We start from the raw sequence: 26883 nt of genomic DNA, 5'->3' as shown, positions 1-26883 counted from the left end.
AGGAGGAGCTCTCAAGGCACATCCGTGCCCGGGGTGGGGGGGGTTTGTCTTTGCCAAGGGGCTGGGGAACCCCCCCAGCTCGGCGCAACCTCCCCAGTCCCGCACCGCCCCGGAAGACATTTCTCTTGGAAATTCATTTAAAAAAAAAAAAAAATCGGACCAAAACCCCCACCAACACCAAGAAAAGAACTACAAACAACTACCAGGAAAGTTTTCTGAAGAGTCCCTTACAAAAAAAGGGAAAAGGTGTAGGGGGGAAAACAGGAAGCATTTTTCTCCCAGGCCCAAACACTGCTGATCTTTTGGCTCAAGAAATGCATAGTTGGTAGCAAAAACCTCGCTACATCAGGAGCCCCTGGGACGGCTCCTGAGCCCTGAGGGCTCTCCACAGGGCCGGGACATCGGGGTGATCCCTGCCCGACCCTGAGGTCCCATGGTTCCGACCCTGCTGGCCTGTGGCACCTCCGTCTCCAGCCGTGTCCCAGCACAGCAAGGTCACTCTGCCGGCTCCGGGACACGGCCGGTGCTCCCTCAGCCCTCCCGGCCCCGTCCCAACGCAGCCGTGCCCGGGGCCGGGCAGCAGACAACGGTTCTCCTCTGGGAAAGGCTCAGATCATCTTCATGTTGAACTTCCTGGCCCCTCCTTGGCCGGTGGTGGTGGTGGGACCGTCCACCTTGCGGAAGGAATATTCCACGGAGAAGTTGTTCTTGTGCTGCCCCCGGCCGCGGCTCCAGACGAAGAGCAGGAGGAAGCAGAAGAGCACCACGCCCAGGAAGGTGATGCAGCCCATGGCCGTGGAGACCAGGATGGTCTTGAGGTCCAAGGTGAACTTCAAGAAGACCTGGGTGTCGTTGTGGGAGGTGTCGTTGAAGTCGCTGAGGTACAAAGTCCGGTTGGCGTGGTGGGCGCCGTCGGCCGGGCGCCCCTTCACCGTCAGCGTGGCGAAGTAGGTGTCGTTGCCGCCGGCGTTGCTGGCGATGCAGATGTAGGTGCCGCTGTCCTGCACCTGGGCGAAGCGGATCTCCAGGGTGCCCCCGGGCAGCACCGTGGCCCGCCCCGTGCTGCGGGTGGTGATCATGCGGTGCTGGGGGGACACCCAGGCGATGGAGGGGTCGGGCTCCCCGTCGGCCCGGCACAGGAAGGACACGGACTGCCCCTCCCGCGCCGTCACGTGCTGCAGCTTCCGATCCCGGATCTTGGGCTTCTGGCAGGTGAAGTACTCGAAGAGCACCGAGTCCGGGAAGTCGCGCAGGGCGTTGCCCTGGATTTCGGGCGGCGACGAGCACATGGGCTGCTGCCCGTCGAAGTTGAGCGTCTTCCGCCGCTGCAGGATCCAGAGGAGCCGGCAGTCGCAGGCCAGGGGGTTCCTGTCCACCCGCAGCGTCTCCAGCGTGTTGACCGAGTGGAAGGTGCTCTCCTCCAGCGTGGACAGGAAGTTGCTGGAGAGGTTGAGCAGCCGGATCTGTCTCAGGCCGGAGAAAGCCTGCGGTTCCACGGACACCAGGAGAGCGCCCACGATGTGGAGCTCCTGGAGCCGGATGAGGTCTTTAAAGGAGCCCTTCAGCACAGTGCTAATGGGGTTGTAGGACAGGTTGAGGTACCGCAGGTACACCAAGTTCCTCAAGGCAGCGGCGGGCACGGCTGTGATGTTGGTGTAGGTGATGGAGAGCGAGGTGAGGTTCAGGCCCTGGAAGCTGGTGGGGGACACCTCCTCCAGCAGCGGCCAGTTGTCGATCTCCAGCTGCAGGAGATTGTAGAGCTTCTTGAAGTTCTGGTCCTCCAGCGCAGAGATGCTGAGGTGCCGGAGCCGCAGCACCTCCAGGTTCTGGAGGTAGGACAGCGACTCGGCCGAGATGGAGGTCAGGTTGCACTTCTCAATGGTCAGCTGCTCCAGGCCCAGCAGCCCCGAGAAGGCGCGCTGCGAGATGTACACCAGGTCGTTGTCACCCACCTCCAGGCTCTTCAGGTTGCGCAGGTCCTGGAACATGTAGTCCAGCAGGATGACGAGCTTGTTCTCGCTGATGTCCAGCAGGGTCAGGTTGGTCAGCTTGGTGAAGACCCCCGGGGGGATGAGCTTGAGCTGGTTCCCCCGCAGCCGCAGGGTCTGCAGGTTGAACAGGTTGCTGAAGGCGCCGGGCTCCACATTGGAGATGATGTTCTCGCTGAAATCCAGCTCCTCCAGCAGCGGGTACGGGGCCAGGTCCCCGGGGTTCAGGCAGCGGATGCGGTTCTTGTTGAGCTCCAGGACCCTGGTCTCGGTGGGGATGCCCTCGGGGATGGCGGTGAGGCGCTTGCGGTGGCACAGCACCGAGCGCAGCTGCGGGGCGCACTCGCAGCGCGCGGGGCAGGCGCCCGCCCGCGGGGACAGCAGCACCACGTGCAGGGCCAGCACCGGGAGCCACCGTGGCATTGTGTGGGGCATGGTCTAGGGGCTCAGCGCCGTGCTGCCGTGCGCCTGCGACGGAGACAGAGCGGAGTCAGCGGGACGGAGTCCAACCTGGCCCCACACATCACCCGTCTGGGAGCTGAGCCGCCCCAGGCCGTGGCCCGTGGGGTTGGTAAAGCCCCAGTCCCTCCAGGAAACCCCCTGGATCCCTTTCACCTGCCCTGCAACCCGGGGATCCTGCCCTGTGCAAAGCTGGGATAAACGGCCCTCACTCTCCATTGGAAGAGGGAAACTGAGGCAGGGCGAGAGGTTTGTGAGAGGAGCCAGGGCAGCAGACCCACACCTGAGCCTCTGCTCCCACTGGCTCAGCTCTTCCGGTGCCCCTGATGGTGCTGGCATGGGCGGAGGGGATCGTGAGCACCCTGGGATAATGCGGGGCACAGACACCCCAAGGGCAGGGCAGGAGCAAAGAGATGCTGGCAGAGACGCTGCCAACTCGAGACACAGCTGGGATGCCCCATGTCCTCCGGTGACACAGGCTGGATGCCCCATGCCCTCCGGTGACACAGGCTGGATGTCACCATTCCCTCTGGTGACACAGGCTGGATGTCACCATTCCCTCTGGTGACACAGGCTGGATGCCCCGTGCCCTCTGCTCCTGGTGTGCAGTCTCATCCAGTGGCACAAATTCTCCCCAGGCCCCCGGCTTGGAGGGGTCCCTCACATAGGGCCCGGTCCCCCATCCCCATCCCCATCCCCGTCCCCGTCCCCGTCCCTGTCCCTGTGTCCCTGTCCCTGTCCCTGTCCCTGTCCCTATCCCAGTCCCTGTCCCTGTCCCCATCCCTGTCCCTGTCCCCATCCCTGTCCCTGTCCCTGTGTCCCTGTCCCTGTCCCTGTCCCTGTCCCTGTCCCTGTCCCCGTCCCTGTCCCTGTCCCCGTCCCTGTCCCTGTCCCTGTCCCTATCCCAGTCCCCATCCCTGTCCCTGTCCCTGTCCCCATCCCTGTCCCTGTCCCTGTCCCCGTCCCTGTCCCTGTCCCTGTCCCTATCCCAGTCCCCATCCCTGTCCCTGTCCCTGTCCCCATCCCTGTCCCCATCCCCGTCCCCGTCCCTGTCCCTGTCCCCATCCCCGTCCCTGTCCCTGTCCCTGTCCCTGTGTCCCTGTCCCTGTCCCTGTCCCTGTCCCTGTCCCTGTCCCCGTCTCTGTCCCTGTCCCTGTCCCTGTCCCCGTCCCCATCCCTGTCCCCATCCCTGTCCCTGTCCCTGTCCCTGTCCCTGTCCCTGTCCCTGTCCCCGTCCCTGTCCCTGTCCCTGTCCCCGTCCCTGTCCCTGTCCCTGTCCCTGTCCCTGTCCCTGTCCCTGTCCCCATCCCCGTCCCTGTCCCTGTCCCTGTCCCTGTCCCTGTGTCCCTGTCCCTGTCCCTTTCCCTTTCCCTGTCCCTGTCCCTGTCCCTGTCCCTGTCCCTGTCCCCGTCCCGCCCTCTCGGAGCAGATTAAGGCAATCTCAGGCACAATCTTTTCCAGGATTAACACTGACCCCGCGGCCGTGCCCCGGCTGCCCTCCTTTCCAGGGATTAGCACTTCGCCGCCGCTTTCCCTTTTCTTTGCCTCCCCTTTCCCGCTCCCTGTCCCCATCCGTGCCCCAAATCTGCCAGGCTGCCTGGAAACGCAGCTCCCAGCGCCTCCGCAAACTCCTCAGCCGCCTTTCCTTAATGAAGCGCGGTCATTAACCTAATTAAGTGGCAGAGTTGCTCGGTTGGGGAGCTGCGGGGCGTTTTTGAGCCTGGCAAGAGAATACTGTGGGTACCAAGAGCAGAGCCAGCTCCTCCAGCCAGCCCTGGTGCAGGGAGCGGGGCACGGACACCTCCTCAAAGCACGGGGGGCTCTGTCCCATTGCTCCCACAGCACCGGGACAAACTGGGATGAAATCCCCGAGGACTGGTTCCAGCCCTTCTGACTTAGAGGGAGCCCAAGCTGTGTCTCCAGGGAGCCCCTCACACGCTCCCTTCTGTCCCCCTGGACCCCAAAGCCGTCTGTGGGAGCCCGGCAGGACGTGGGGCGAGGGGAGAGGGCGATGTGACATCTGTGGCTGCTCGAGGCCATCGAGGTGTGGCTGCAATGCTCCTCCTTGGTGCCACTGCAGCTCCTCAGGGCCCAGAAGGTCCCAAAGGTCCATCCTGAGGTGGCCGCTGCTTGGCTTAGGGGGTGACAGGCGGAGAGCGATGGGGACCCCAGATCCCAGCGAGAGGTGACACTGGCGGAGCAGGGACAGCAGGATCTGGCCCAGCCCAGCACCTCCTGCTCCTCACACCCACCGTGCTGACAAAGGACACCAAAGGCTGGTGTCACCCTCCCTCCTGTCCCCGTGGGCTGGTGGCACACGGGAACAGTCCCAGGGGGCTGGGGGGTTATTGACTCTCCGCTCATGCCTGAAGGATGCAATCCCCAGGATAATTTCCTGCCCTGATCCCATTATCCAAGAAGAGCAATTCTCTGGGAATAAACCCATTGCTCAAGTGCAATTTTGGAGATGATCTCCAAGGAGAGTTTGGACAGCACTCTCAGGGGTGCTCAGGGTGGGATTGTTGGGGTGTCTGTGCAGGGACAGGGGCTGGGCTGAGGATCCCTGTGGGCCCCTTGCCCTCAGGATATCCCAGGATTCTGTGATCTTTTACAGACGTGGGGATGTGGCTCTGAGGGACAAGCGGTGTCCTTGGCAGTGCTGGGGTAACACTTGGCCTCGATGACCTTAGAGGGATTTCCAATCTCAACAATTCTATTCTGGGTCTGTGACACTTTTTTATTCATTTTTGTGTGTGTACGTGTCTTAATTTTGCCCATTTCCCTTTTTCTTCCAACAAATCAAACCAAGAGGGAAGTGTCACCATTTCACACAACCACAGGATTTCACAGCTGATGGATGCAGCTGGGGGACAGGGGGTGGGACCACCGACCCCACTGCTGCCCCTGCCCCTTTCCCCCCTCTCTCCAGCACTGCTCAGCTTCACTCCGTGCACCAAACCCCCTGTGGGGACTGGAGGTCCCCTGATGCCACCTGGGCACTGGAGCTGCTTGGCCCTGGGAACCCGAGCGGGCTCTGGGGTGAGCTGGGGGCAGCTCCCCTTGGTCCCCCCGGTTCTGGAGGCCCCACTCCTGCTCTGCCCTGCATGGGAAGGATGCCCCAAGCACAACCTGCAAACCCACAGGACCAAACCCTCCCCATTTATTTATTGTGACGCTTACTTGTCCTACCCAGCGTCTCCACACTAAATAAAGGTGCCCTGGTGCCTCTCTGATGATGTCCCAGGCTGGGCCGTGCCCGCCGTCCCTCCCTGCCAGCCCTGGGGGATCCAGCCCTTCCCCTCCCTGCCCGAGGCGCTCACTGCCCCTCGTTCATTATGGATGAGCCCCGGGTAACCCAACTCCACTTCTGGTCGCTGCTCCGGCCACCCGATCCTCTAAGCAAAGCTCCAGCCCCGCTGGAGTTGTTTTCCCTGGCAGACGGAGAGCGGGAGCCACAGCCCTGGGCTCACCTTCGCTCTCCGCAGCGGGAGCATCAGCCAGCCCTGCTGCCCCACTGCCCCACCCATGGGTGCCCCACTGACCCCACAGCAAACCCCACAGTGGAGCATCAGCCAGCCCTGCTGCCCCACTGCCCCACCCATGGGTGCCCCACTGACCCCATAGCAAACCCCACAGTGGAGCATCAGCCAGCCCTGCTGCCCCACTGCCCCACCCACGGGTGCCCCACTGACCCCACAGCAAACCCCACAGCAGGAGCATCAGCCAGCCCCACTGCCCCACCCACGGGTGCCCCACTGACCCCACAGCAAACCCCATAGTGGAGCATCAGCCAGCCCCGCTGCCCCACCCATGGGTGCCCCACTGACCCCATAGCAAACCCCATAGTGGAGCATCAGCCAGCTCCACAGCCCCACTGCCCCACCCATGGGTGCCCCACTGACCCCACAGCAAACCCCACAGCAGGAGCATCAGCCAGCCCCACTGCCCCACCCACGGGTGCCCCACTGACCCCATAGCAAACCCCACAGTGGAGCATCAGCCAGCCCTGCTGCCCCACTGCCCCACCCACGGGTGCCCCACTGACCCCATAGCAAATCCCATAGTGGAGCATCAGCCAGCTCCACAGCCCCACAGCCCCACCCATGGGTGCCCCACTGACCCCATAGCAAACCCCATAGTGGGAGCATCAGCCAGACCCGCTGCCCCACAGCTCCACTGCCCCACTGCCCCACCCATGGGTGCCCCACTGACCCCATAGCAAACCCCACAGTGGAGCATCAGCCAGCCCTGCTGCCCCACTGCCCCACCCACGGGTGCCCCACTGACCCCATAGCAAACCCCACAGCGGGAGCATCAGCCAGCCCCGCTGCCCCACTGCCCCACCCATGGGTGCCCCACTGACCCCTCAGTGAACGCCACAGCGGAGTTAAGGCTGCTGGATTCCCTGCACAGCCAGGCAAAGCTGAGCTCTGGAGCAGGGCTGGCTCTGCCCCACGGGTCTCTGGTCACCCCACAGAGGGTCTGCACACACCCTGTGTCCCCTGCAGGGACACCTGGGTCCCTCTCTGTCCCGGGCAGGGCCAGGAGGAGCCCGGCTGTTTATTAATAGCTCATTACGACGATTGTGCAGCGCTTTCCGGGCTCGCCCGGCCCCTGGGGAGCCAGGGCAATTAAGATCCAGAGCAAGGCCTAGATAGAGGCTCTTCTCCTCATTTAATTCATTTTTAAAAATAACAAGCTTGCTGCACGCAGGGCTGGGGACAGAGCCAGCAAAGCCCGAGGCTGAGGGGCTGCGATGGGGGAAGCAGAGCAGAGCAGTTTTGGACAGTTTGGACAAAAATTGGACAATTTTGTGAGCCCCTGGAGCCTCCCCTGCCTCATTCCCTGCTTCCTCACCAAGATCTGTGGCCACTGAGCTCGTTCTGTCCCAGGCACCAGCAGCACAGAGGAACTGCTGCTCTCCAGCCACCCTGGCTCGGGGTTACCCAGGGAAGCTGTGGCTGCCCCTGGATCCCTGGCAGTGCCCAAGGCCAGGCTGGACAGGGCTGGGAGCAGCCTGGGACAGTGGGAGGTGTCCCTGCCATGGGAGCAGTGGGATGAGATGGTCTCTAAGATCCCTTCCATCCCAAACCATTCTGGGATTCCATGACTCCTGCAGGTGGGATTTTGCTCCCTCTCCGCCCTTCAAACAGCTCCTGCTTCTCTGGCCCAAGCTTGGCCCTGCCAGCTCCTCCAGGAGCAACTGCTCTCAGCTGCCATTATCTCTCCCTTTTTGTGGATAAACACCAAAAAAATCATCCCAGGTTGCCATTTCCAGGTTCCCCTGCTCGGACATCGCATGAGCACAAACACCTCAGTCACAGCAAGGTCTCGTTTTACCCTTCCCCTGACGTGCAGGATGTACAATGCTCCTGCTGAGCCCTTCTCCTTCCAGCACCCCATTGTGCTGCTCCAGGCCAGGCCCCTTCAGGGGGGGCCCAGAGGGAACCGGGGGATGCTGCTGCAGGGAACCCCAGGAGAGGGTGGAGACCCCGAAGCAGGGAGGGAGCAAATGGAGCAGAAGGTGATGGTGGGGCCCCCAGCCTGAAGACATGGACAGGGAGGATAACCCCAGGGCTCTGCCGGTGGCTTATCAGGAGGTGCCAGCGCCCCGTGCCAGTGTCAGTGCATCCCAAACCTGGCATGAGGCGGGACAGGGCTCCTAAAACACCAGCAGAGCCAAATGCTGCTGGGAACACCCCGAGCGCTGCCCGCTCCCCACTGCCCTGCCTGGCAGCACAGTGTCCCCACGCCACCCTCGCTCCCTGGCCGCTGTCCCCAGCCCGGCCCCGTGCCAGGGAAGGCAATGCCAACCTCGCTGGGCTGTGCCAGCATCTTCACAGACACTGCCACCCTGCTCAGCCCTGGCGCAGGGTGGGATGCAGCGTCCAAGCATCCCTGTGGTGTTTCCCAGCTGTTTCCCATCCCTGTGGTGTTTCCCAGCTCACTGACAGCTTGCCAGGATTGTCCCCAGCAGCACAAGCTCCGTGTGCTTCCCTGTCCTGGGGTGTGGCCTGGAGGAGATCTCCATTCCCAGGAACAGGAATTCACTGCATCCAGCAGCTCCACGGACTGGAATCTCCCTGAGCTGCTGGCAGGGGCCTGGAGCAGAGGATGGGGCGCTCTGGATGCTGACACCAACAATTCCCTGGCTCCAAGCTCTGCTCGTGGGGAAGGGAAAACTGGTGCCAGAGCTGCCCAAGAACAGGGCTCCTCCGGACCTGAAGAGGAGCCCAGACCCCAGCCCTGTGCTGTCACCCTGGTTTTTCTGAGGTTTTTTAAGGCTTTTGATTATTCATAAGATGGAGTCAGACTTTTTAGCTACTGTACAATATTAAGAGCAGTTTTCACTTTTTCTCACACATGTAACATAAACAAATCCTTTGTTTTCCATTCTCTGTCATTTGTTTGCATATTTCTAACCTGAAAACAATTGTAACTGACAGTTGGTCTGGCCACTGAGGCTGAGGGGTGGAAACTCCAGAAGCCAATCTTCAGCCAGACCCACAAATGTATAAAAAGTAAGAAATAAACCGGCAGAGGGGCTCTCGGCCTTGTTCTCCGCCTTGGCTCAGCCTTGAGCTGGCTCGGAGGAACTCTCTGCCCTGCGAAAATCTCCTGACTCCGTGTGATTGCTTTGCGTATCCCAGTCACACTGTGCCAAACTTTTCCCTGCTGGAAAACCCTGAGCCCTCAGTTACACCTGCCAAAAACACCCTTCCCCCAACATGATTTTAGGCTGAAAAGGAAAATCCCGAGGGTCCCTGGGCTCTGCTCCATGCTCAGCTGCACTGGTGACACCACTCACACTGGTCGTGGCACCACGGGCTGCTGGGGATGCCCAGGGGATGCCTTGGCACTGCTCAGAGCACAAATGTGAGCTCAGGGAATCCAGATGTGTTTTTCCAGCTGTTGCCGCAGCTCAGAGCAGAGCACAGCTCCCGGGAGCACTGAAATGAGGACCAAAGGTGACCTGTGCCACCCTCCAAAAACAAACATGTGGCTCCTGCAGCTTTATTTTACCCCTTGCCTCGAGTCTGCCAAGTCCGTGGGTTTGGAGCCACACTGAGCTTGGAAAAACCCCAGAAAGGACAGAGGGGCCTGGGGAAGATGGAGGTGATGAGGAGGAGCTTCAGGAGCATCCCTCAGACCTTCCCTGGCTCCTGGGGTGACACCAGCGGGTTTCTCCCTCTGCACAGGGCAGCAGAAAGATCTCGGCTTATGCTGGGGCACGGAGGGGATTAAATCAGAGCTGAGACAGAAGCAAAGAGGCAGAAACTGGAGGGTCAAGGGAGGCCAGGGATGTGCCCAAGCCTCAGCTCTGGTGATCAGGCAATTATCAAGCCAAGCATGAGAATAAATAATCCAGCTGAAACAGGGAGAGCAGGACAGAGCTGGGGGTCAGGAGGAAGGAAATCAATCACCAGACCTACTGGAGAATTATCCAGGAAAGAGTTATTCCTAATTCCATCAGGGGCTGGCTGGGAAACAAATTCTCCCGTCTGTGCCGCTCTCAGCGCGTTTTTCTGGGTCAGGGCAGGGCTGGAGGAGCAAAGGGAGAAACAATGGCTGGGTGGGCACTGAGGGCACCCAGCAGGGTCCCCACAGAGCATCTTCCCACCCCACAGGACCTGGCGAACACCTTGAGGGTCCTCAGGCCACCAGGCGGCCAAGTGACCGTCCCCAGGAGCCCTGGCAGAGCCCAGCTGGGCCGTGACCAGGGTGGCCGTGCTCCTGATGTCACCCTCGTGTCCCTCTCAAGGCTGCCCAAGCAGAAGCAGATTTGGGGAATGGGGAGGGCAGCGGAAAGGAGCTGTCTGTGCAGGAGCCAGGCGGGGCTGGGTCACCACGGAACGTCCCCCAGCGTGACTCCAGGGACGGCTCGAGAGCATGAAAAGCTGCCACAGAAGGGAGTTATTTTGGTGAGTGGCAGCTGCTGCCTCTCACGAGGCTCCTCCTGCTCAGCAGCCCCAGGTCTTGGGGCGGTCGAGCCGGTGCCGAAGCAGCTCCCAGGGAGGCTGGATCTGATTTCCTTCCTTCCCAGCAAACCTGGTGTCTCCACGGAGCCGTCTTCCCACCCCAGGATCCCATCCCGAGTCCTCGGCACAGGACTCTCCGCTCCTCTCCCACGTGGAAACTCCCAGCCCTCGCAAACGCCGCGAAACCCCAGACCTGAGGATTCCCTGACGAGCCACGGCACCAAGGAGACAACCCAAAAGAAGCCACTGCTTATTTTTAGAGACAACCTTATGATTCCCGAGCACGTGGCCCAGGCAAGACTGCACAGGCAGCCCCAGATTGGCCACAATCTGCTTTTCTTCTTGACAGACATCATGTCTGAATCTCTATCTCCACAAGATGCTCCCAGGAGAGGAGACATTTAGAGACGACCACAGCGTACAACATTTCTGAAAGGTCACTGCCTGCACCAGGCAACGAGGAGCAGAAGCCGCTCATCAGCAACAGGGGCTTTGGGGAGGTGTTTAATATTCCATGAGCGTCTCTATTTCTCCACCAAAGTGTATAACTCTTCTAAAAGCAGGGGAGGGCGGCAGGGCAGGCGGGTGCTGGGCTCTCGTTCCCACCCAGGGTGGGTTCAGCGAAGCACCAGTCAGGGCTGGATCTCGACTGCCGCTGGGAAACGCTGGCTGCGAGTGAACCTGACCTGGGTCTCACCAGCCCCAGAACCTGCTGGACCACACCAGAGCAGAGGCTGAGCTTGGCTCCCCCTCTTCAGCTGCATCCCAGAGCACCTGGCTGCCACGGAGCTGTTCCACTAACGCCGCCAGGAACCCGGCAGCTGCACCCCGTGCACTGGCTGTGGTTCCTGGATGGACAGCAGGGCCTCTTTTGTTTTGGAGGGTTCAAGTGAGAATTTTTAATTTGCAGAAGCCCATTAACATCAGGGGCGGGATGAGGAGGGGCTGGGAGGCGAATGCAGGGTGACAGCCCGTGGCCCACGGCGCCGGGACTGCGCGGTGTTTTCCATCCCAGCCTGGCACCGGGACTGGGCACTGGCCACTGCCCCCGTGGTGCCCCGGGCACCGACCCAGCCAGGAGAGGCCCAAGCAGCCAGCTGACAGCCCAGGTCCAGGGGACCTCCACTGCTCTGTCCTCTCCCACCAAAGCTGGGCTTTGCCAAGGTCCCCATTGTCACCCCGGGTTTTCTGAGTTTTTTTAAAGCCTTTTGATTGTTCATAAAATGGAGTCAGACTTTTTAGCTACTGTACACTATTAGGAGCAGTTTTCACTTTTTCTCACACATGTAACATAAACAAATCCTTTGTTTTTCATTCTCTGTCCTTTGTTTGCATATTTCTAACCTGAAAACAATTGTAACTGACGGCTGGTCTGGCCATTTGGCTGGGAGGTGAAAGCTCCTGAAGCCAATCCACAGCCAGACCCACAATTGTATAAAAAGTAAGAAATAAACAGGCAGAGGGGCTCTCAGCCTTGGCTCAGCCTCGGGCTCTCTCAGAGGAACAACTCTGCCCTGTGAAATCTCTGGTGTCCGTGTGATTGCTTTGCGTGTCCTGATCACACCCCATCCAAACCCAGAGGTTCCCATCCAAACCAACCCATGGCCAAGGCTCACCCGGTCTCAGGATTCTCCTCAGCCTGGGGGTGAGGACAAGGAACCCACACCTCGGGCAACTGTCCTGGCACCTCAGCTGCAGTGTCCACCTGACATTTGTTGCTGCTGGAAGAACAAAACACGAGCCCACGAGAGCCCCAGCAGCAGCACAGAGGTGCCAGTGAGGCACAGCCACAGGCAGAGAAAAGCAGGGCCAGGCTCCTGTCCCCACAGGGACACAAAGAGGGAGCTTTAAATGAGAGAGGGGAATTTGCTCCTTCCTCTGCAGCTGCCTCCCCCTCGCGCCTCCCTCCTGAGCTCATCCTCCACCTTCCGCACCCAAACACAGCCTGGGAGCACCCCAGGAGCAAACCCAGAGCACCGAGGGCAGCAGCCACCTGGGAGGGGACAGAGGGAATGTGCCAGAGCCTGGCCAGGCAGGGCATCCCCAGGACAGCACTGGGGCCGTGCTGGGGACACCTCTGGAGGGGACACATTGTCACCGAGACACACAAAGCAATCACACGCAGACAAGAGATTTTTCGCAGAGGTTCTTCTGATCCAGCTCTCAGCTGAAAAAGCGGAGAGAAGAGACCCCTTTGTTTATTTTTTTACTTTTTATACATTCGTGGGTCTAGCAGAAGATTGGCTTTTTGGGGTTTCCACCCCTCAGCCTCAGCGGCCAGACCAACTGTCAGTTACAATTGTTTTCAGGTTCGAAATATGCAAACAAAGGACAGAGAATGAAAACCAAAGGATTTGTTTATGTTACTTCTGTGGGAAAGGAAGAAAACTGCTCTAACATTCTACAGCAACTAAAAGATCTGACTCCATTTATGAAAATCAAAAGGCTAATAAAGAAGCTCAGAAAAACCAGGGTAACAGACACATCACCCACAGGGGCTCTGGGCAGCAGGCAGGACGTGAGCTCTCAGCACAGGAAGGGTCCCTGGGGTGCCTTCGCTGCTCCAACCCAGGCAGCTCCAGCCCCGGCGCTCCGCAGCCACGGAGGTGCCGGTGCAGGGTGATGAATAAGGGCTGCAGGAAAGCAGAGGCTGTAATCAGGCACCTCTCAGAGCGCTGATGGATGACGCTGCTCGGGGGCGTGCGGAGCGCTGGCGATGCCGACGTGCAGCCACCCCCCCGGTGCCAGCGCTGCTCCCAGTGCGGCCAGCAGCGCCCGGCAGAGCCCTGCCCTGCTGCTGCAGGCACTGCCCGCTGATGCCAGTGCCTCCCACGGGCTCTGCCCCAGCACACCACCTCATTCGTCCAGCTGGACCAGCCCTCATTAGATCAGCCCGTTCATTAAGCTCAGCGCTTCGGTAACACCGGCCTGAGCCCCTTGGCAGGGCTGGCACATAAATCACACCCTGATCGCTGTCACTGGTGCCAGGGCTGGACCTTTGATGGCAAAATCTCCTCCTAATCCCTCACCTGGACCGTGGTGACACCGGTCAGGGCAGTCCCAGCCACCCCTCGGAGCTCCTGGATGAAACAACGGCTCTTTGCAGCCTGGACCCAGAGGAATCACCCTGCTCCTGAGGGCTCAGCCCCAGGGGAGCCTTCATCCAGGGCAGGGCGTGCCCGGCGAGCCCAGCTTCCCTCTGGAGCCCTGGCTGCTACCAGCCAATGCCTGCGCCTTGCCAGGGTGATCCGTCATTCCAGAGGCTTTAATTCCACTGGACTGCTGGACACGTGGGCAGAGGAGCAGACTGACAGGTCAGACTGATGGACAGCTGTCTGCCCCGAGGCCAGCAGGGACCGGCAGCTGTGGCTGGAGAGCAGCCCGGTCCCTGCAGGACTGCTCAGCTCCTCTCCGAGCTCTGCGGGCAAAGCCCTGCGGGGACAGGGGAGAAAGGGGGCAGAGCTGGAGCCCTGATCTGCTGGAAACCCTGCTAGGAGTGGGAATTCCATCCAGGAGGAGCACGGAGTGACAGCTTTCCCTCCCCCTCCCAGCTCTGCTCAGCATCAGTCCCGGGCTGAGCTCATTTTTTAAGACCTGTCTCCAGCTGCTGCCGCACCGGAGATTTTATTGCCATCCCAATTATGAGCACGGGAGCAGCGAGAGCAAAATGCCATTAGAGGGGTGAAATGGCTGCTGACATCCCAACCCATCCCTGTCGCTGCTGGAGCAGGACCAAGCCCCTGGAATAACCCCGGAGAGGGGAGGGGCACAGGGGGATTCACCCCAGCCCTGTGGAGCACAGACCCCTCCTGGCCTCGCTGCCCAGAGGAGCCCGGCAGAGCCGCGGGGGTCCAGCTGTGTCCGCCCCAAAACCCCCCCGGGCTGCAGCGTGAGGCAGCGGTGACATTTGGAGCGAGACACGCTGGCGTCAGTCCCCAGATCCGCGGGGCATCAGCTGCGGCTGGGGCACCAGGAGAGCGGCTCCTTCCCACGTGCAGCCCCAGGAGGATCCCAAAAGCCAGAAATCTCCATGCTGGAAGGGAAAGGGGACGGCACGGCCGTGTGGTTTCATTCCCTGTCCGGCATCGGGACAGCAGAGCAGGGGTGAAGCCTCCAGAGCTCCTCTCCCAGCTGATGAGCTCCCAAATCCCAGGAAATCCATCCAAACCCAAACCACTGCCCCTCAGACTGCTGCTGCACATGGATCCTGGCACTTCCAAGGCTGAAGACCCAACAGTGCCCAAGGTTGGGACCCCACTGCTGCCTGCCACCAACCTGAGCAAGCACCCGAGCTCAGCACCCCAGAGCTCAACGCCACAGCTCTGCCTGAGTTCATTCTTGCTCATTCCGGGCTGGTGACAACAGGCTGGAGAGCTCCCAGCTGTTCCACGGGACAACTGTCCTGCTGCACAAGGAGGTGGGGACAAGGAGGGGGCTAATGCCACCAGGCAGGGGCGGCCACGAGGTAAAAACGAGCTGGATTTTGAGCGTGCCAGCGCTCAACCCCCAATCCCACCGGAGCCCAGGGAGTTCTCACCGTTCTGCAGGTCCAGGGCCGCTCTGACATCGGGATCTGCCGAGGCATTGGAGCCTGGGAATGTTCAAAGGGAGAAGTGTCCAGCGCGGCCAGCCTGGGCTCCTCTGCACAGAAAGCACAAAGGACACCACTGTCAGCCGTCAGCCACCTTCCCCCAGTGCCTGCCGCAGAAATCCCAAATAAACTCCTCCAAGGCCCTGGGATGCGGCACCCGGGCACTTCCCAGACAGGGGGAGCATCCTCAGCGCTGCTCCAGCCTGACCATTGCAGCTTGCCTGGTTTTATCTGCATAAATATATATAAGAATAGAAAATTATATCACGCTTTGTGCCCTGAAGGATCCTCTCCCCACCAGCAGAGTGTCCGAGCCCACTCCTGCCACGGTGCAGCAGGGAAGACGCAGCACTGCTCTTCGGGAATCATGTGCAGGGACTGCAGGAGGGGAGCGAACCCACCCAGGGGGTGCCCACGGCCCAGGAGGCCTCGAATCTGGGGAGATTTCATCCAGATGTGGAAGCAGAGGTGCCACTGGCTGCACCCCAGCCCCGTGTCCACCCCCTGGGGGTTTTGAGGATCTGGGGGGTCGGGAGATGCTCCCAGCACCGATGCGGCAAATGCTGAAAAAAAAAATGATTTGCTGTGGTTTTACTGAATTGCTTTGGGCTCTCTGGATCAAGTTTAATTTGCCTGTTGCAAAGAAAGAGGGAATTTAAATGGCTCCTTTTGTGTGGAAATCCTGGTTAACAGCCCTCAAATGTCCCCGACACCCACGCAGAGACGCTGCTGCTGCAGCTCAGCTCCGTGCCTGCTCCAGACCTCACCCAGGGCTGGAAGATGCGGTTTGGGTGGGCAGCAGCAGCAGCCAGGGGGATTAATTCCTGCTGGGAGAGGCTCGGGGAGCCTTAGGCAAAGGAGCTTTCCACGGCAGGGATTTGCTGGGGAAGGGCAGAGGAACGGGGGCACAGGGATCACATCCCTGGCACATCCCCGAGCCAGGAATCTCGGGAGGATGGAGCTCTCCACCCCATCCCATTCCATCCCATCCCATCCCATCCCATCCCATCCCATCCCATCCCATCCCATCCCATCCCATCCCATCCCATCCCATCCCATCCCATCCCATCCCCGTGTGCTCCTGGGAAACGGTGGTGCCCACAAGCTGCTTGTGGATGTGTAAATCCTCACTTCGGGGGTTCCCGGAGAACTGACGGCGCCCAGCACCCTGGCAAAGCTGAAACACCTCCAGGAGAGGAGGAGTCAGAGGGGTTCCCCGCAAAGCCGCAGGTTTGGGCTCGGCTGTGCAGGGACGAAGCTGAGGGTTCCACACTCCTGGTCACCCCCAGGCCCCTGGGGCTGTGAGGCTGCAGGACTTCCAGCAGTGCCAGGCAATCCCAGCTCATTCCCTGCTCCAGAACACCCGGACTTCCCCTTGTCTGCGCCGCCTGAGGGACCCAGACTTCTCCCTGGAGCGGCAGAACCCGCATTCCCAGCTCCCAGCACGTCCCAGTGTCAGTGGGATGCGCCGAGCCCTCCATCCCATCCAGTCCCCCGGCTGGCAGGGATGCAAATCCCATGTGGGGTGCGCAGAACTCAGTCAAGGACGCTCCCCAATAAAGGAACAGCACTAAACCCCCACAGCAACAGAAATCCCCTGCCCTGTGCACGCCAGAGTTTCCTGCTGGGGCCTGGGGATGCCCCAGCCCCTCCAGGAGGCAGGGCTGGGACAACACGGACAGCTCAGGGCTGGCAGCAGGATGGAAAAGCCCAGGATCACGGCAGGAGCACACACACGTGGGAGTAACTCTGACCCAGCATCTGAAATAACAGCGAGAACGACCCAAACCGAGCCCTGAGATGCAGAAATGACCCAGAAACACCTGAGCCTGCCCTCAGCACCTGCAGGGGGGAGCTTGTGGCGCCTCCAGCAACTACAGCTGCTGCAATTCCACGAGGAATTTGCCTCCAGGGGATGCAGTGTCTGTGCTCTGAGGGTCTGGGGGTGCAGGGGCTGATGCACAGATCTGCTGTGGGTCCCCGGGGCTGCTCCAGTCCTGGGAGATGGGATAACTGGGAGGGAAGTGGGTTTGGTTCATTGCAGCTCCACGTGTGGGACTCAGGCACTCAAATATTCCAGCAGGGATGGAGGAGGCTCGGAGCCGGGCACATCCAAGGGTTAATCCCAAGCACAACAGCTCGGCTGCTGCTCCCCATGGCCAGGCTCCAGCTCTGGGGATGGAGAAGGTAAAATTTCGATCCAATTGCAGCAGGCTGGAGCTGCTGAGAGCAAACTGCCGTCAGCCCAAAGGTGCTCAGCTCCTGCCCTCCCTGAGAGGCTCCGAGCGTCGGGAACGTGGAATTTAAGCTCCCTTAGAGACCACCCGGGCTTGGCTTGTCAGGTGAGCCCTGGGAAGGAGCAGGGGCTCAGCTGATGGTCTTGGCATTTGTTTTTGGCAGCTCCCGGGTCACTTAGCAACCTCTGTCTCAGGTTACCTGCGGGGGTTTTGTCTGCAAATACATTTTAATCCTTGTGAAAGGGGACCCATTCACGTGGGTGAAGCGGCCTAAAGCCTCCTTGGGCCCCACGTGGTGACACCAGCACAGCTCCCTGGCCCCCGTGTGTTTGTGCCACCAGGGCTGCTGTCACCTTCTGCTCCTGTGCTTTGTGTTTTACTCAAAACTCGGATTTGAACTCTTTTCTGGGCCACTCAGTGGAGGAGCCAGGAGAGGATTCTCCTCTCCCCAAGTATCACATGGGATCTGCTTCTCCATCAAGGAACTTCCAGTTCTGCACACGGGATCCCCTTGGAAAAAGACATTCAGCAGCAAATCCCAAAGCCAAACAGGATCCAGATGTCCTGGAAATCAGCAGAGACCTCCAGAGAACCAGACCAAGGTGCCCAAGTTGAGCTCCTCTAAGGCAGGAGCATCCCTGGGACGTGCACAGCAACTCTTCCACCCATGGCAGCAAATCTGGCTCAGAGCACTGCAGAAAGGGATCCGGGGCTCCTGCTCCATGGCAAGTTGGATCTGAGCCCCTGCTGAGTCCTGGCAGCCCAAAGGGCCACCGTGTCCTGGGGGCACCAGGCCCAGGGAGGGATTGTCCTGTGCTCTGCACTGGGGCAGCCTCACCTCCAGTGCTGGGGGCACTTTGGGCACCCCAAGGTCAGAAGGATCCAAAGCTGTTGGAGAGCGTCCAAAGGAGGGACACGGAGCTGGGGAAGGGTCTGAGGAGGGGCTGAGGGCACTTGGCTCGTTCAGCTGGAGCAGAGGAGACTGAGGGGAGGCTCCTCGGGGGCTGCAGCTCCTCCCGAGGGGAGGCGGAGGGGCAGGGGCTGAGCTCTGCTCTGGGACAGGGACAGGAGCCCAGCAAGGGCTGGAGCTGTGCCAGGCCTTGGGATGGAGCTCAGGGAAAGGTTCTTCCCCCCGAGGGTGCTGGGCACTGCCCAGGCTCCCCAGGGAATGGTCCCAGCCCCGAGGCTGCCAGAGCTGCAGGAGCGTTTGGACAGCGCTCTCAGGGGTGCTCAGGGTGGGATTGTTGGGGTGTCTGTGCAGGGACAGGGGCTGGAATGATGATCCCTGAGGATCCCGTCCCACTCAGGATATTCTGGGATTTTATCATTCCATGGATCCCAGGACACTTGATAGTGCAAAGATCCGGGCAGCGTCGCACCGCCCCGGCATCCAGGAGCATTAAGCCAGAGACTTTTGCTCATTAGTGAAATTAACGTCAAATTTCCCAGCCAGCTGAGCTTCCAGCTGACCTTTAGTTATTGAAATATGAACAACAAAAATGACACATTACCATGGGGAGGTGTCACAGGCTGCTCATTTGAAATCCTCTCTCAGTGACAGGCTCCCACAGAGCTTCTTTCTGCAAAAGTAAATGGGAAAATTTGGAAAATTTGGAAAATGCTCAAGGAAGGAGGGAAAATTCAGCTCCACAGCAGCACAACAGGAACACAGCTTCTCCCAGATTTGGGAACACAGCCAGAAATGACCCCAGGGAGACAAATGGAGGGAGAAATGAGGCAAAGGGGTTAAAAATTAAACAGGAAAAAAGATCAAGATCTGTTTAAGAGTCTTTGGAAAGTCACTGAGTTGGAGACAGCTGAGCCAGGACTGAGGCAGCAGGAACAGGTCCCCAGGCCATGGAGGGGACAGCTCTGAACTGTTCAGCACGAACTCAGAGGCAGCAACAGCCTGAGGCAGAGAGAACCTCAGCAAAAATCCCAAAAACCTGGCAGCGTTGTCTGGTGCTGGATGAGCCTGATGCAACAGATCACAGCCCCATTTGTCACTGCAACAGCTACGACCTGGACCTGGACTTCCAGAGGTTTCCAGATGTTGGTGGAGGCTGAGCAAGGCAGGGGAAGGCAGTGGTGCCAAATGCCATCAGGAGTGTCCTGGTGGGAATTGCTTTGCCACGAGCCTGGTGCTCGATGTAAAAGTGATCCTGAAGGTAAGGAGAGAAACCCCTTCCCGAAATGTGGAGGGTCCAACCTCCACAATAACTCCTGGAATGATTTCCAGAGCACTGGGCATGGCTGGGAGGGATGCTGGCATCACCCACTGCACTTCCCTGGGAGCAGCCCAAGGTTCCTTACTCCCCATCAGGCCCAGGAATAAGGATTAATGAAGGCAGGATTATTTCCCCCCACTCCATTAGTCACGCTTGGTTAATATTCCTGCTTATGGAAAAAGGTCACAGTTTCTCTCTCATCCATGTCACTCCACCTTCCATTTGCAATTGCAGGGTTCTGCTCCTTTTCCATCCCTAATTAGTGCTCAGTTCCGGGGGCCCTGCCCCAGCCCACCCCAGGTCCTGGCCACGCCGCCTCTCCTGGGTGTCCCTGTGGAAAAGTGACCCAAGAGCAGCCCTTCTCCCTCTGGCAGCACAAAGGGAACCAGATGGACTCCCCTTCAAACGAGATTTAAATGGAAAAACACAAAGCAGCTCCTTGTGCCAGCACTGAGGGGTTGGTGTCCGGCTGTCCTGAGCACGGGGAAGGTCAGCTCGGGTGACCCGCTGGAAAAAGAGGCCAGAAGCACCAAGCACCCTCGTGGTTTGCTCCTCTGGCTGCACCACTGAGAAAGGGCTTGGAAATTACTCCTTCCACTCTTCCTGAGAGAAAACAGATCCGCTCACCTGTGAGGTGTTCCACCCTGGAGTGGGGCTGAGCGAGTTTGGATGCTCGGGGAGAGCCCCTTTAGCTCCCCTGCTCTGCCCTGCAAACCCCTGCTGCTGCTGCCCTGCCAGGAGCACTGTGAGGACCGTGCTCAGGAGGCTTCAGGAGATGGAAAAGAGCCTTCCCAAGGCTGCCTGAATCCCGCTCAGCCCAGGCTCCATCCCCACTGCTGGCTCACGGCTCGGCATCCCCGTGTCACAGCCACGGCTCCGGGTGCCGCAGGGCCAGGGGAGCTGATCCCACAGAGCAGCCATCGACAGCCCCCCGGCTATTTCAGTGCAAAAACGAACCCCCTCATCCACCTGGACTGAAACAGTGGCCACACCGAGCAGGAAAAGCAGTCAAGGCCTCGGGAGGAGTTTTCTGGAGATGCTGAGGATGGGAATGGAGTCGGAGATCAGGCGCGTTCTCCCACCGCAGGGCGCTGTCCCTGCTCCTTCCCTCCCGTGCCTGCTGGGATCTGCTGTGTGAAACAGCCACGATGTCCCACACTCCCAGCTCTGGAGCCAGCAGGGGCTTCACCACCTCCCTGGCAGGAGCAGGACTGTCCCCACCACCCCCAGTGCCCCCAGTTCCCAACAATTTTCTGGGAACATCCGGGTCCTGTGCCGTGACAGGGACAGAGCTTGGGCTCAAATGCACCAGGGCACCAAGAGGCATGGAGGGACAATATTTGGTTTAAATTTTTCCTCAATTCCCTTCCCACTGAATATCTTCTCTTGTCCTTTCCAAGAACTTCCTTTATTTCTCCCTGTCTCCCTCTAGCAACAGTATCTGGGAGGAACAATGAATTTTTAATAGGAGGGGGCGTTGGGAAGAAGCAGACCCCGAGGCGAGAAGAGGAAACATTGATCTGTTTAATCCCCCCCATCAGCAGGAAACCACATTTCGGGGAGAGGGAGCCACGTGAGGACCACACAGCAGGGTCCTGGGCCCCTCTTTCCTCTGAGCCCAGCGGATGCTGTACAAGTCCCAGCCAGGGTGAATGCTGCTCAGAGCAGCTCTCCCAGCCACTCCACACACCCCTGGCTGAGGTGGGGGCTGGGGGTGCAGGACCCCCAAGCAGCCCCTTGCACAGGGAGGGGAACCCTAAATCCCTCCTGCCCCACAGCACCGGGGTTGTTCCTCTGCAGCACCTACTGTGAGGGTGTTGAGGCCCTGGCACAGGGTGCCCAGAGCAGCTGTGGCTGCCCCTGGATCCCTGGCAGTGCCCAAGGCCAGGCTGGACAGGGCTTGGAGCAGCCTGGGACAGTGGGAGGTGTCCCTGCCATGGCAGAGTGGCACTGGATGGGCTTTGAGGTCCCTTCAAACCCGAACCATTGGGGATTCCACATCCCAAAGCTGAGGTGTACCCCGCTCCTGCTCCCCACTCCACTCTGCAGGGCCAGGGCTCATCCCCACGGAGCTGAGGATGCCCAGCTCCCCTCCCTCGGTGCCTGGCCCTGTCTCCCCATCACAGCCTGAGCCTAAATATAGTCCCTGGTTCTCTTTTCTTGTAGACACAACCGGTGCTCTGAGTCAAAGTCCTTTCCCATGAACTCACTGTTGCTTAATAAAGCACAAACCCTCGGAGACCTTGATGCTGGGATCTGTCATTTTAATTCCCAGTGACACTTGTTCCTCTCCACTCCAGTATGTGGCCGCTGCTATTTTGGTTGGCACATCGGGAGCTGAACAAGGAGCCCCGGCGCTCCAGATCTGAGCCGGGCAGAGCTGGGACAGCTTTGAAAACCAAACGCTCCTGACGGATGGGGCTGCGAGCGGCGGCCGAGCTCGTGGTGGCATGAAAAAATCAGGGGGAGGAAGGCAGGGAAGCTGAGGCAGAGGAAGGAGGAGGGCACGTTCAGAGACACAGATCCTGCCTCTGCTCCCGGGCTGGGATCCCAGCCTTGGGGTGCCCATGTGGCTGCCAAGGCACCGCAGCAGCCTGGGGATCACAGCCCAGACCGTCCCTGCTTTGTTTTTAACTCATCCCTGGCAAAGCTGTTTCTGTTTGTCCAAATCCTCCATCCGAATCTCTGCTGTTTGGTTGTTCTGGGGTGAATTTGGTGCTGTCCTCAGCTTGCCTGTTTCACATGGGAAAGAGGGAACGGCACCCGGGCCTGGGGAGGGCTCCGCTCTCCCACCACCAGGGCCACTTCCACACTTTGCCACCCCTGTCCTCTGACACCCCACAGACCTGGGGCACCCACGGGGCTCCAGCTCCAGCCCCAAAACACCACGGCTTAAACGGGATCTGAAGGAGAATCCAGCACATTCCATGGCTGGGCAAGGCTCTGGCTCAGCCTGTCCCACTCCTGCACCCCTGCTCCCACAACCTCATGGGAGCAGCTGCTTTGTCTTTGAAGGTAAACCCTACAAAATCTTCACAAACAGAAAAGCCAACCGAGGCTGCCCAAAGCCCGATTTGTTTCCCCTCCACAGCCACCGTGGCCCTCGGCAGCGTTTCCAAGCACCCTCGTGGGATTTATTGCTTTTCATCACCTCTCACATCTCCGCTCTGAACATCCCTGTCCTCGCCTCTTTGTTCTGGGGCTTTCCCAGGATTCACAGAGCGGCCCTTTGGGCTCAGGCAGCTCCTTCCACCCTCTGCAGCCCCACGGACCGGAGACACCCTGCAGGATGCTCCGCGATGCCGCTCGGACAATCCCATCACCGCTCCACAGCCACGCACAGGCAGCAGGGGCTGGCGGCCTCAGGGACTGTGCCACCCTCCAAAGCCAGGCCTCCGCGTACAGCCAGGGAAACTGAGGCACGGGATGCACGCGGACGGGCTTTGGAGCCTCGTGGCCAATCAGCGTCACTGGGGACAAGCCCAGGGACGGCCTCACTCGGCTCCCACTCCCCTTCCCCGGGAGCCGTGGGACAGGGGACGTGGGGAGATGTTGCCGGCGACGGGTGTCGCACCCCGGCTGCCCACGGGCGCCGGCGGCACCGTGATCGCCGCTGCCCACGCACAGCGCGCCCGGCCACGTGCTCCACGTTCCCAGCGTTATTCCCAGGCCTCCCAACACCTCTCTCCCATCCCGGGGATGCGAACGCGGCTCCGAGCTGCCGGAGCAGCCCGACTCCTCCTGCCTTATGGCAGCTCCGGCTCCTCTCGGAGAGGAGAGAAGCCAGCTGCTCCCTGGTGGGATGCCGGAGGGGGGAACAGGAGTGATCCCACAGCCAGGAGCTGGGAAAAATCCGTCCCAAACACACGGACTGAAAACCTTTAAACGCTGAGCGCAGCCGGCGCCGTGCCCGTCTGTGCCGCCGCGCTGCGAGTCCGGTGTTTAATTCGGGCTCAGGAGGGAAGAGCGGGGATTAGGTTTGGGCCTCGGAGCCAGGGATGAGTTCTCTGGTGAGGCAGGATTAGCACGGCTAATAAAAGCAGACATTCCTGAGCTCTAAACACTACAAAATAGGAAAAAAGCCCCTGGCCCTGCTATCTTCAGCCGGGGATCAGCAAAAGCGCATCCCCCCGGAAAGGCTGAGCCTGGCAGGACCTGGCTGTGCCCGGGATGTGTCCCAGCTCTGCCACGGCCACGTCTCACCCTGGGCATCGCTGCCCAGGACGAGTGAAACACAACCCAGCCCCTGTTCCTCCGTCCTCCTGCTCCCTCCTCCAACGGGGCAGGATAAAAGCAAAATCTACTGATTTTTAAGCCAACTCTTTCCTGTAGCTGCTTTGCCTCCTGCTCTCGGGATGCTCCTCCAGCTGTTTTGCAGGCTGGGCGCTGGAGAGCGTCTTCCCCCAAGATCAGCCCTCAACCCAAGCGCTTTGGGAAAGGCTGCAGACACCTGAGTGGGATTTCTGCAATGTGAAAACCGCACGAAATCTTGTATGGACCAAAAATCACCTCTTGCAAAGCTGCTCTGGCCAAAACCCAGCCGGCTCCAGCAGTCCTCCAGCAGCGAGAGGCTCCGCTGCCTCCCCTTCGCGAGTGCCACGAAACCGCCGGTGATAAAAACATCAGCGCAAAATTAAACCAGATCAACCCCAGGCTGCCCAACTGGCAGCTCCCCGACTCATCTTCAATTGTTCTCCCATTTAAAGGATGTGCACCACGTTCTCTGCCATGCCTCGGGGTGCTGGGATTTATTCCCGTCTCCATCCTGCAAGGGGTGATGGAGCTTTGGGATGCAGAGCAACCCCAAGGGTCCCGCACTTCCCAAAGGGTTATTGCAGGGTTCAAAACCTGCAGTTGGAATTTTAACCCACGCACGACCATACCACTGCTGGGCAGCTCTGCTCTTGGAGGGCTTTTTGGTTTTAGTGCCTCGTGTTTCGATTGAGAGGTCTGTAGGAACTTCCCCTGCCTGGATGAGGCTTTTCCCACGGAGTCACCCCTATCTCAGGGCTGGTGCTGAGTTTTGGGGTCTCCATCCTGCAAGGCAGCACAGCCCCAGCCAGGGTGAGAGCGCGTGAGAGACCATCCACAGAGCCAAGCAGCAGCCAGGAGCTCTGCCAGGCCTGGGCTGGCGCTCACCAGGCCGCCAAAAATCCCCAAGCCCGGTCACTTCCCGCTCCAGCCGCTCCGGTTCCAATGCTCCTCGCTCCCAAGGGTTTGTGCTCTGGGTGCTGCCAGGCTGCGGAGCCCGGCACTGCTCCACTCTCCATCAATTTCACAGGCACTCTGCCTTCTCCTGCCATCCCCTCCCTTCCTGGTTGCTCTTTTCTCCTTCCCAAAAGCCTCATCTCAGGGTAAGGCTGGGCAGGAACAGAAAAAGCGGCTGCTCCTCTGCAACCGCTGCCTGTGCGAACGCCGTGGGAATTGGAGCACCTTTTGTCAGGTTTTAGCTCAAACCCGCTTTCCAAGTGGATTAAGGAACTGGCACAAAAGTACTCTGGATGGAGAGTGGGAAGAGGCAAAGGCTGCTATTCCAGCACGGCAATAGAAGCCAGGAATGCTGCGCTTGCTGCCTGCTCCATTTCCCCGAGAAACACAACCCCGGTAACATCCGCGGCTAAACCAACCCTCGGAATTTTCGACAGAGAATCCGCCTAAAATCCGGGATGCTCGGGGAAGAGGCAGGAAGGGCCCTGGGGTGGCGAGGAGTGAGGACCTGCAGCGCCCGGGGGGAACCACGAGCGAGAGGGGTTGGGAAAAAGCTTTCCCGACGCCCGGCGGTGCTCGGAGCCGCTCGGCTGTGCCGGGGAAAGGGGCTGCGAGCGGCGGCGGCCCCAGCCCTAACGGGGGAGGGGGGCTCTGCGGGTCCCGGACCCCCGGGAGCTCCGGGGGATGGAGCGGAGCAGGGGCGCGCTGGAGCCGACGCCGCGGCGACACCACGGCCACCCCCGGTGCGACCCTCCCCGGGGGCACCGGCGCCGAGCCCCCTCCCCGGGCACGGCCGGCGGCTGCGGAGGGGCCTGGCGGTGGGCGCAGCCGGGCAGCCCCCGCCGAGCCGCCGGCGGAGGAGGGAGGGATGGAGGGAGGCAGGGATGGAGGGAGGCTGCGTGTCCCCAGGGGCGGCGGGGGCTCGGCGGCCGCCCCCCGGCGCCACGTGTGCGGCCCGGCACGACCCCCTCCCCCCGGCCCCGGGACCCCGCACTCACCGCTCGGCGCTCGCTGCGGGGCTGCCCCGTGTTGCGGCGGCGGCGGCGGCGGCGGGCAGAGCCGCAGCCCCGGGGGCGGCGCGGCGGCGGCTCCGGACGGACCCCGGCCCGGCCCCGGCCCGTCCCCGGGGGCGGCGCGGCGGCGGCAGCGCCTCTCCAGCCGCGTCGGGCCGTGCGCGGAGCCGCCCCCCCGCGCCCCCCGCCCGGCCGGGGGAGGGACGGGGCCGGGGGCGATGCGCGGCCCCGGGCGGAGAACGGGCACGGCCCCGGAGGAGCGCAGGGAAGGACGCGGGGGTCTCCTCCCCGCGCAGCCGTGGGCAAAGGGGAGGGGTCCCCCCGTGCAGCCTGGGGTGCCGAGTCTTGGAGTGCGGGTACCCCCGACCACCCTGCCCGGGCTCGCCCCACGCCAGCACCCACAGGTACCCACCTGCCACCCCCCTGGGGTCCCTCAGCCCCATGGCAGCACCCACAGGTGCCCTCCCACCCCATGGACCCTGTTTGCATCCCCCTGCCCAGTGTCCCCTGCCCGCCCCAGGACGGGGTCTGGGGGCCACCTCACCCTGAGCTGCGCCCTGCAGCCCCCCGTGGATGAACACAGCCACTTCCCCTCCATCCCATGGGAAATTGGGGCAGTCAGGGCACCAACAGGGCCGTGACCCCAGGAATGAGTGCGGCTCCCAGCCCATCCAGGGCTCCTGCATTTGTGCCCCCGCACTGGGCTCCACTGTCCTTGCAGCAGCGCCAGGGAGATGCCAGGCTCACGGGACAATGACCTGGGGCCCCCAGCAGCACCCCCATCCCCACAGGGACAGCACTCACCACTGCCCGTTCCTCCTCGGAGTTCTCCTCCCGCTCCTCTTCGCCCCTGCCGGAGCCTCCTGAGCTGCGGTGATTTGGTTAATTGGGCTTTGAGGATGGCAGAGGCCAGTGCCCTCCTTGGCTCTGCTCGCGGGTGGAATTGTTGCTCCTCTCCACGCGTCACTGCTCAGTCCAGGCTGGCCTCAGCCGTGCTGGTCCCTGGCCTCAGGGGCCGTGGGCAGCTGATGCAGAGTGTCCTGTGCCCTTGATGTGCCAGCTGACCAAGCACCACCTGAGCTATTCGGTGACATTTGCTGCTTCTGACAGCGCTTTTCAAGCAGGGTTTGGCAGCATCGTCCTCACTTTACAGCTGAGGAAGCCGAGGGCAGAACTCAGG

At 60.7% G+C, this 26883-nt stretch overlaps 1 protein-coding gene across 3 annotated transcripts; it reads right to left on the bottom strand.

Moving 5' to 3' along the window:
- Positions 1-200: 200 nt before the first annotated feature.
- Positions 201-26883, bottom strand: LINGO3 (leucine rich repeat and Ig domain containing 3). 3 transcript variants are annotated; one of them, XM_040086915.2, is made up of 4 exons: positions 26508-26883; positions 18766-18834; positions 14964-15067; positions 201-2456 (listed from the first exon to the last, which is right to left on the bottom strand). In XM_040086915.2, exon 4 carries the CDS (start codon positions 2421-2423, stop codon positions 609-611), a length of 1815 nt encoding a protein of 604 aa, XP_039942849.1. In that variant the 5' UTR covers positions 2424-2456; positions 14964-15067; positions 18766-18834; positions 26508-26883; the 3' UTR covers positions 201-608. The 3 variants fall into 3 exon arrangements, with proteins under 3 accessions (XP_039942849.1, XP_039942851.1, XP_039942852.1); XM_040086917.1 differs by lacking the exon at positions 26508-26883 and adding an exon at positions 25689-25732; XM_040086918.1 differs by lacking the exons at positions 14964-15067; positions 18766-18834; positions 26508-26883 and adding an exon at positions 9881-9954.

This window comes from Hirundo rustica, chromosome 26 (assembly GCF_015227805.2).
Source record: "Hirundo rustica isolate bHirRus1 chromosome 26, bHirRus1.pri.v3, whole genome shotgun sequence".
Lineage (NCBI taxonomy): Eukaryota > Metazoa > Chordata > Aves > Passeriformes > Hirundinidae > Hirundo > Hirundo rustica.
This window is presented reverse-complemented; position numbering and strand designations above follow the sequence as displayed.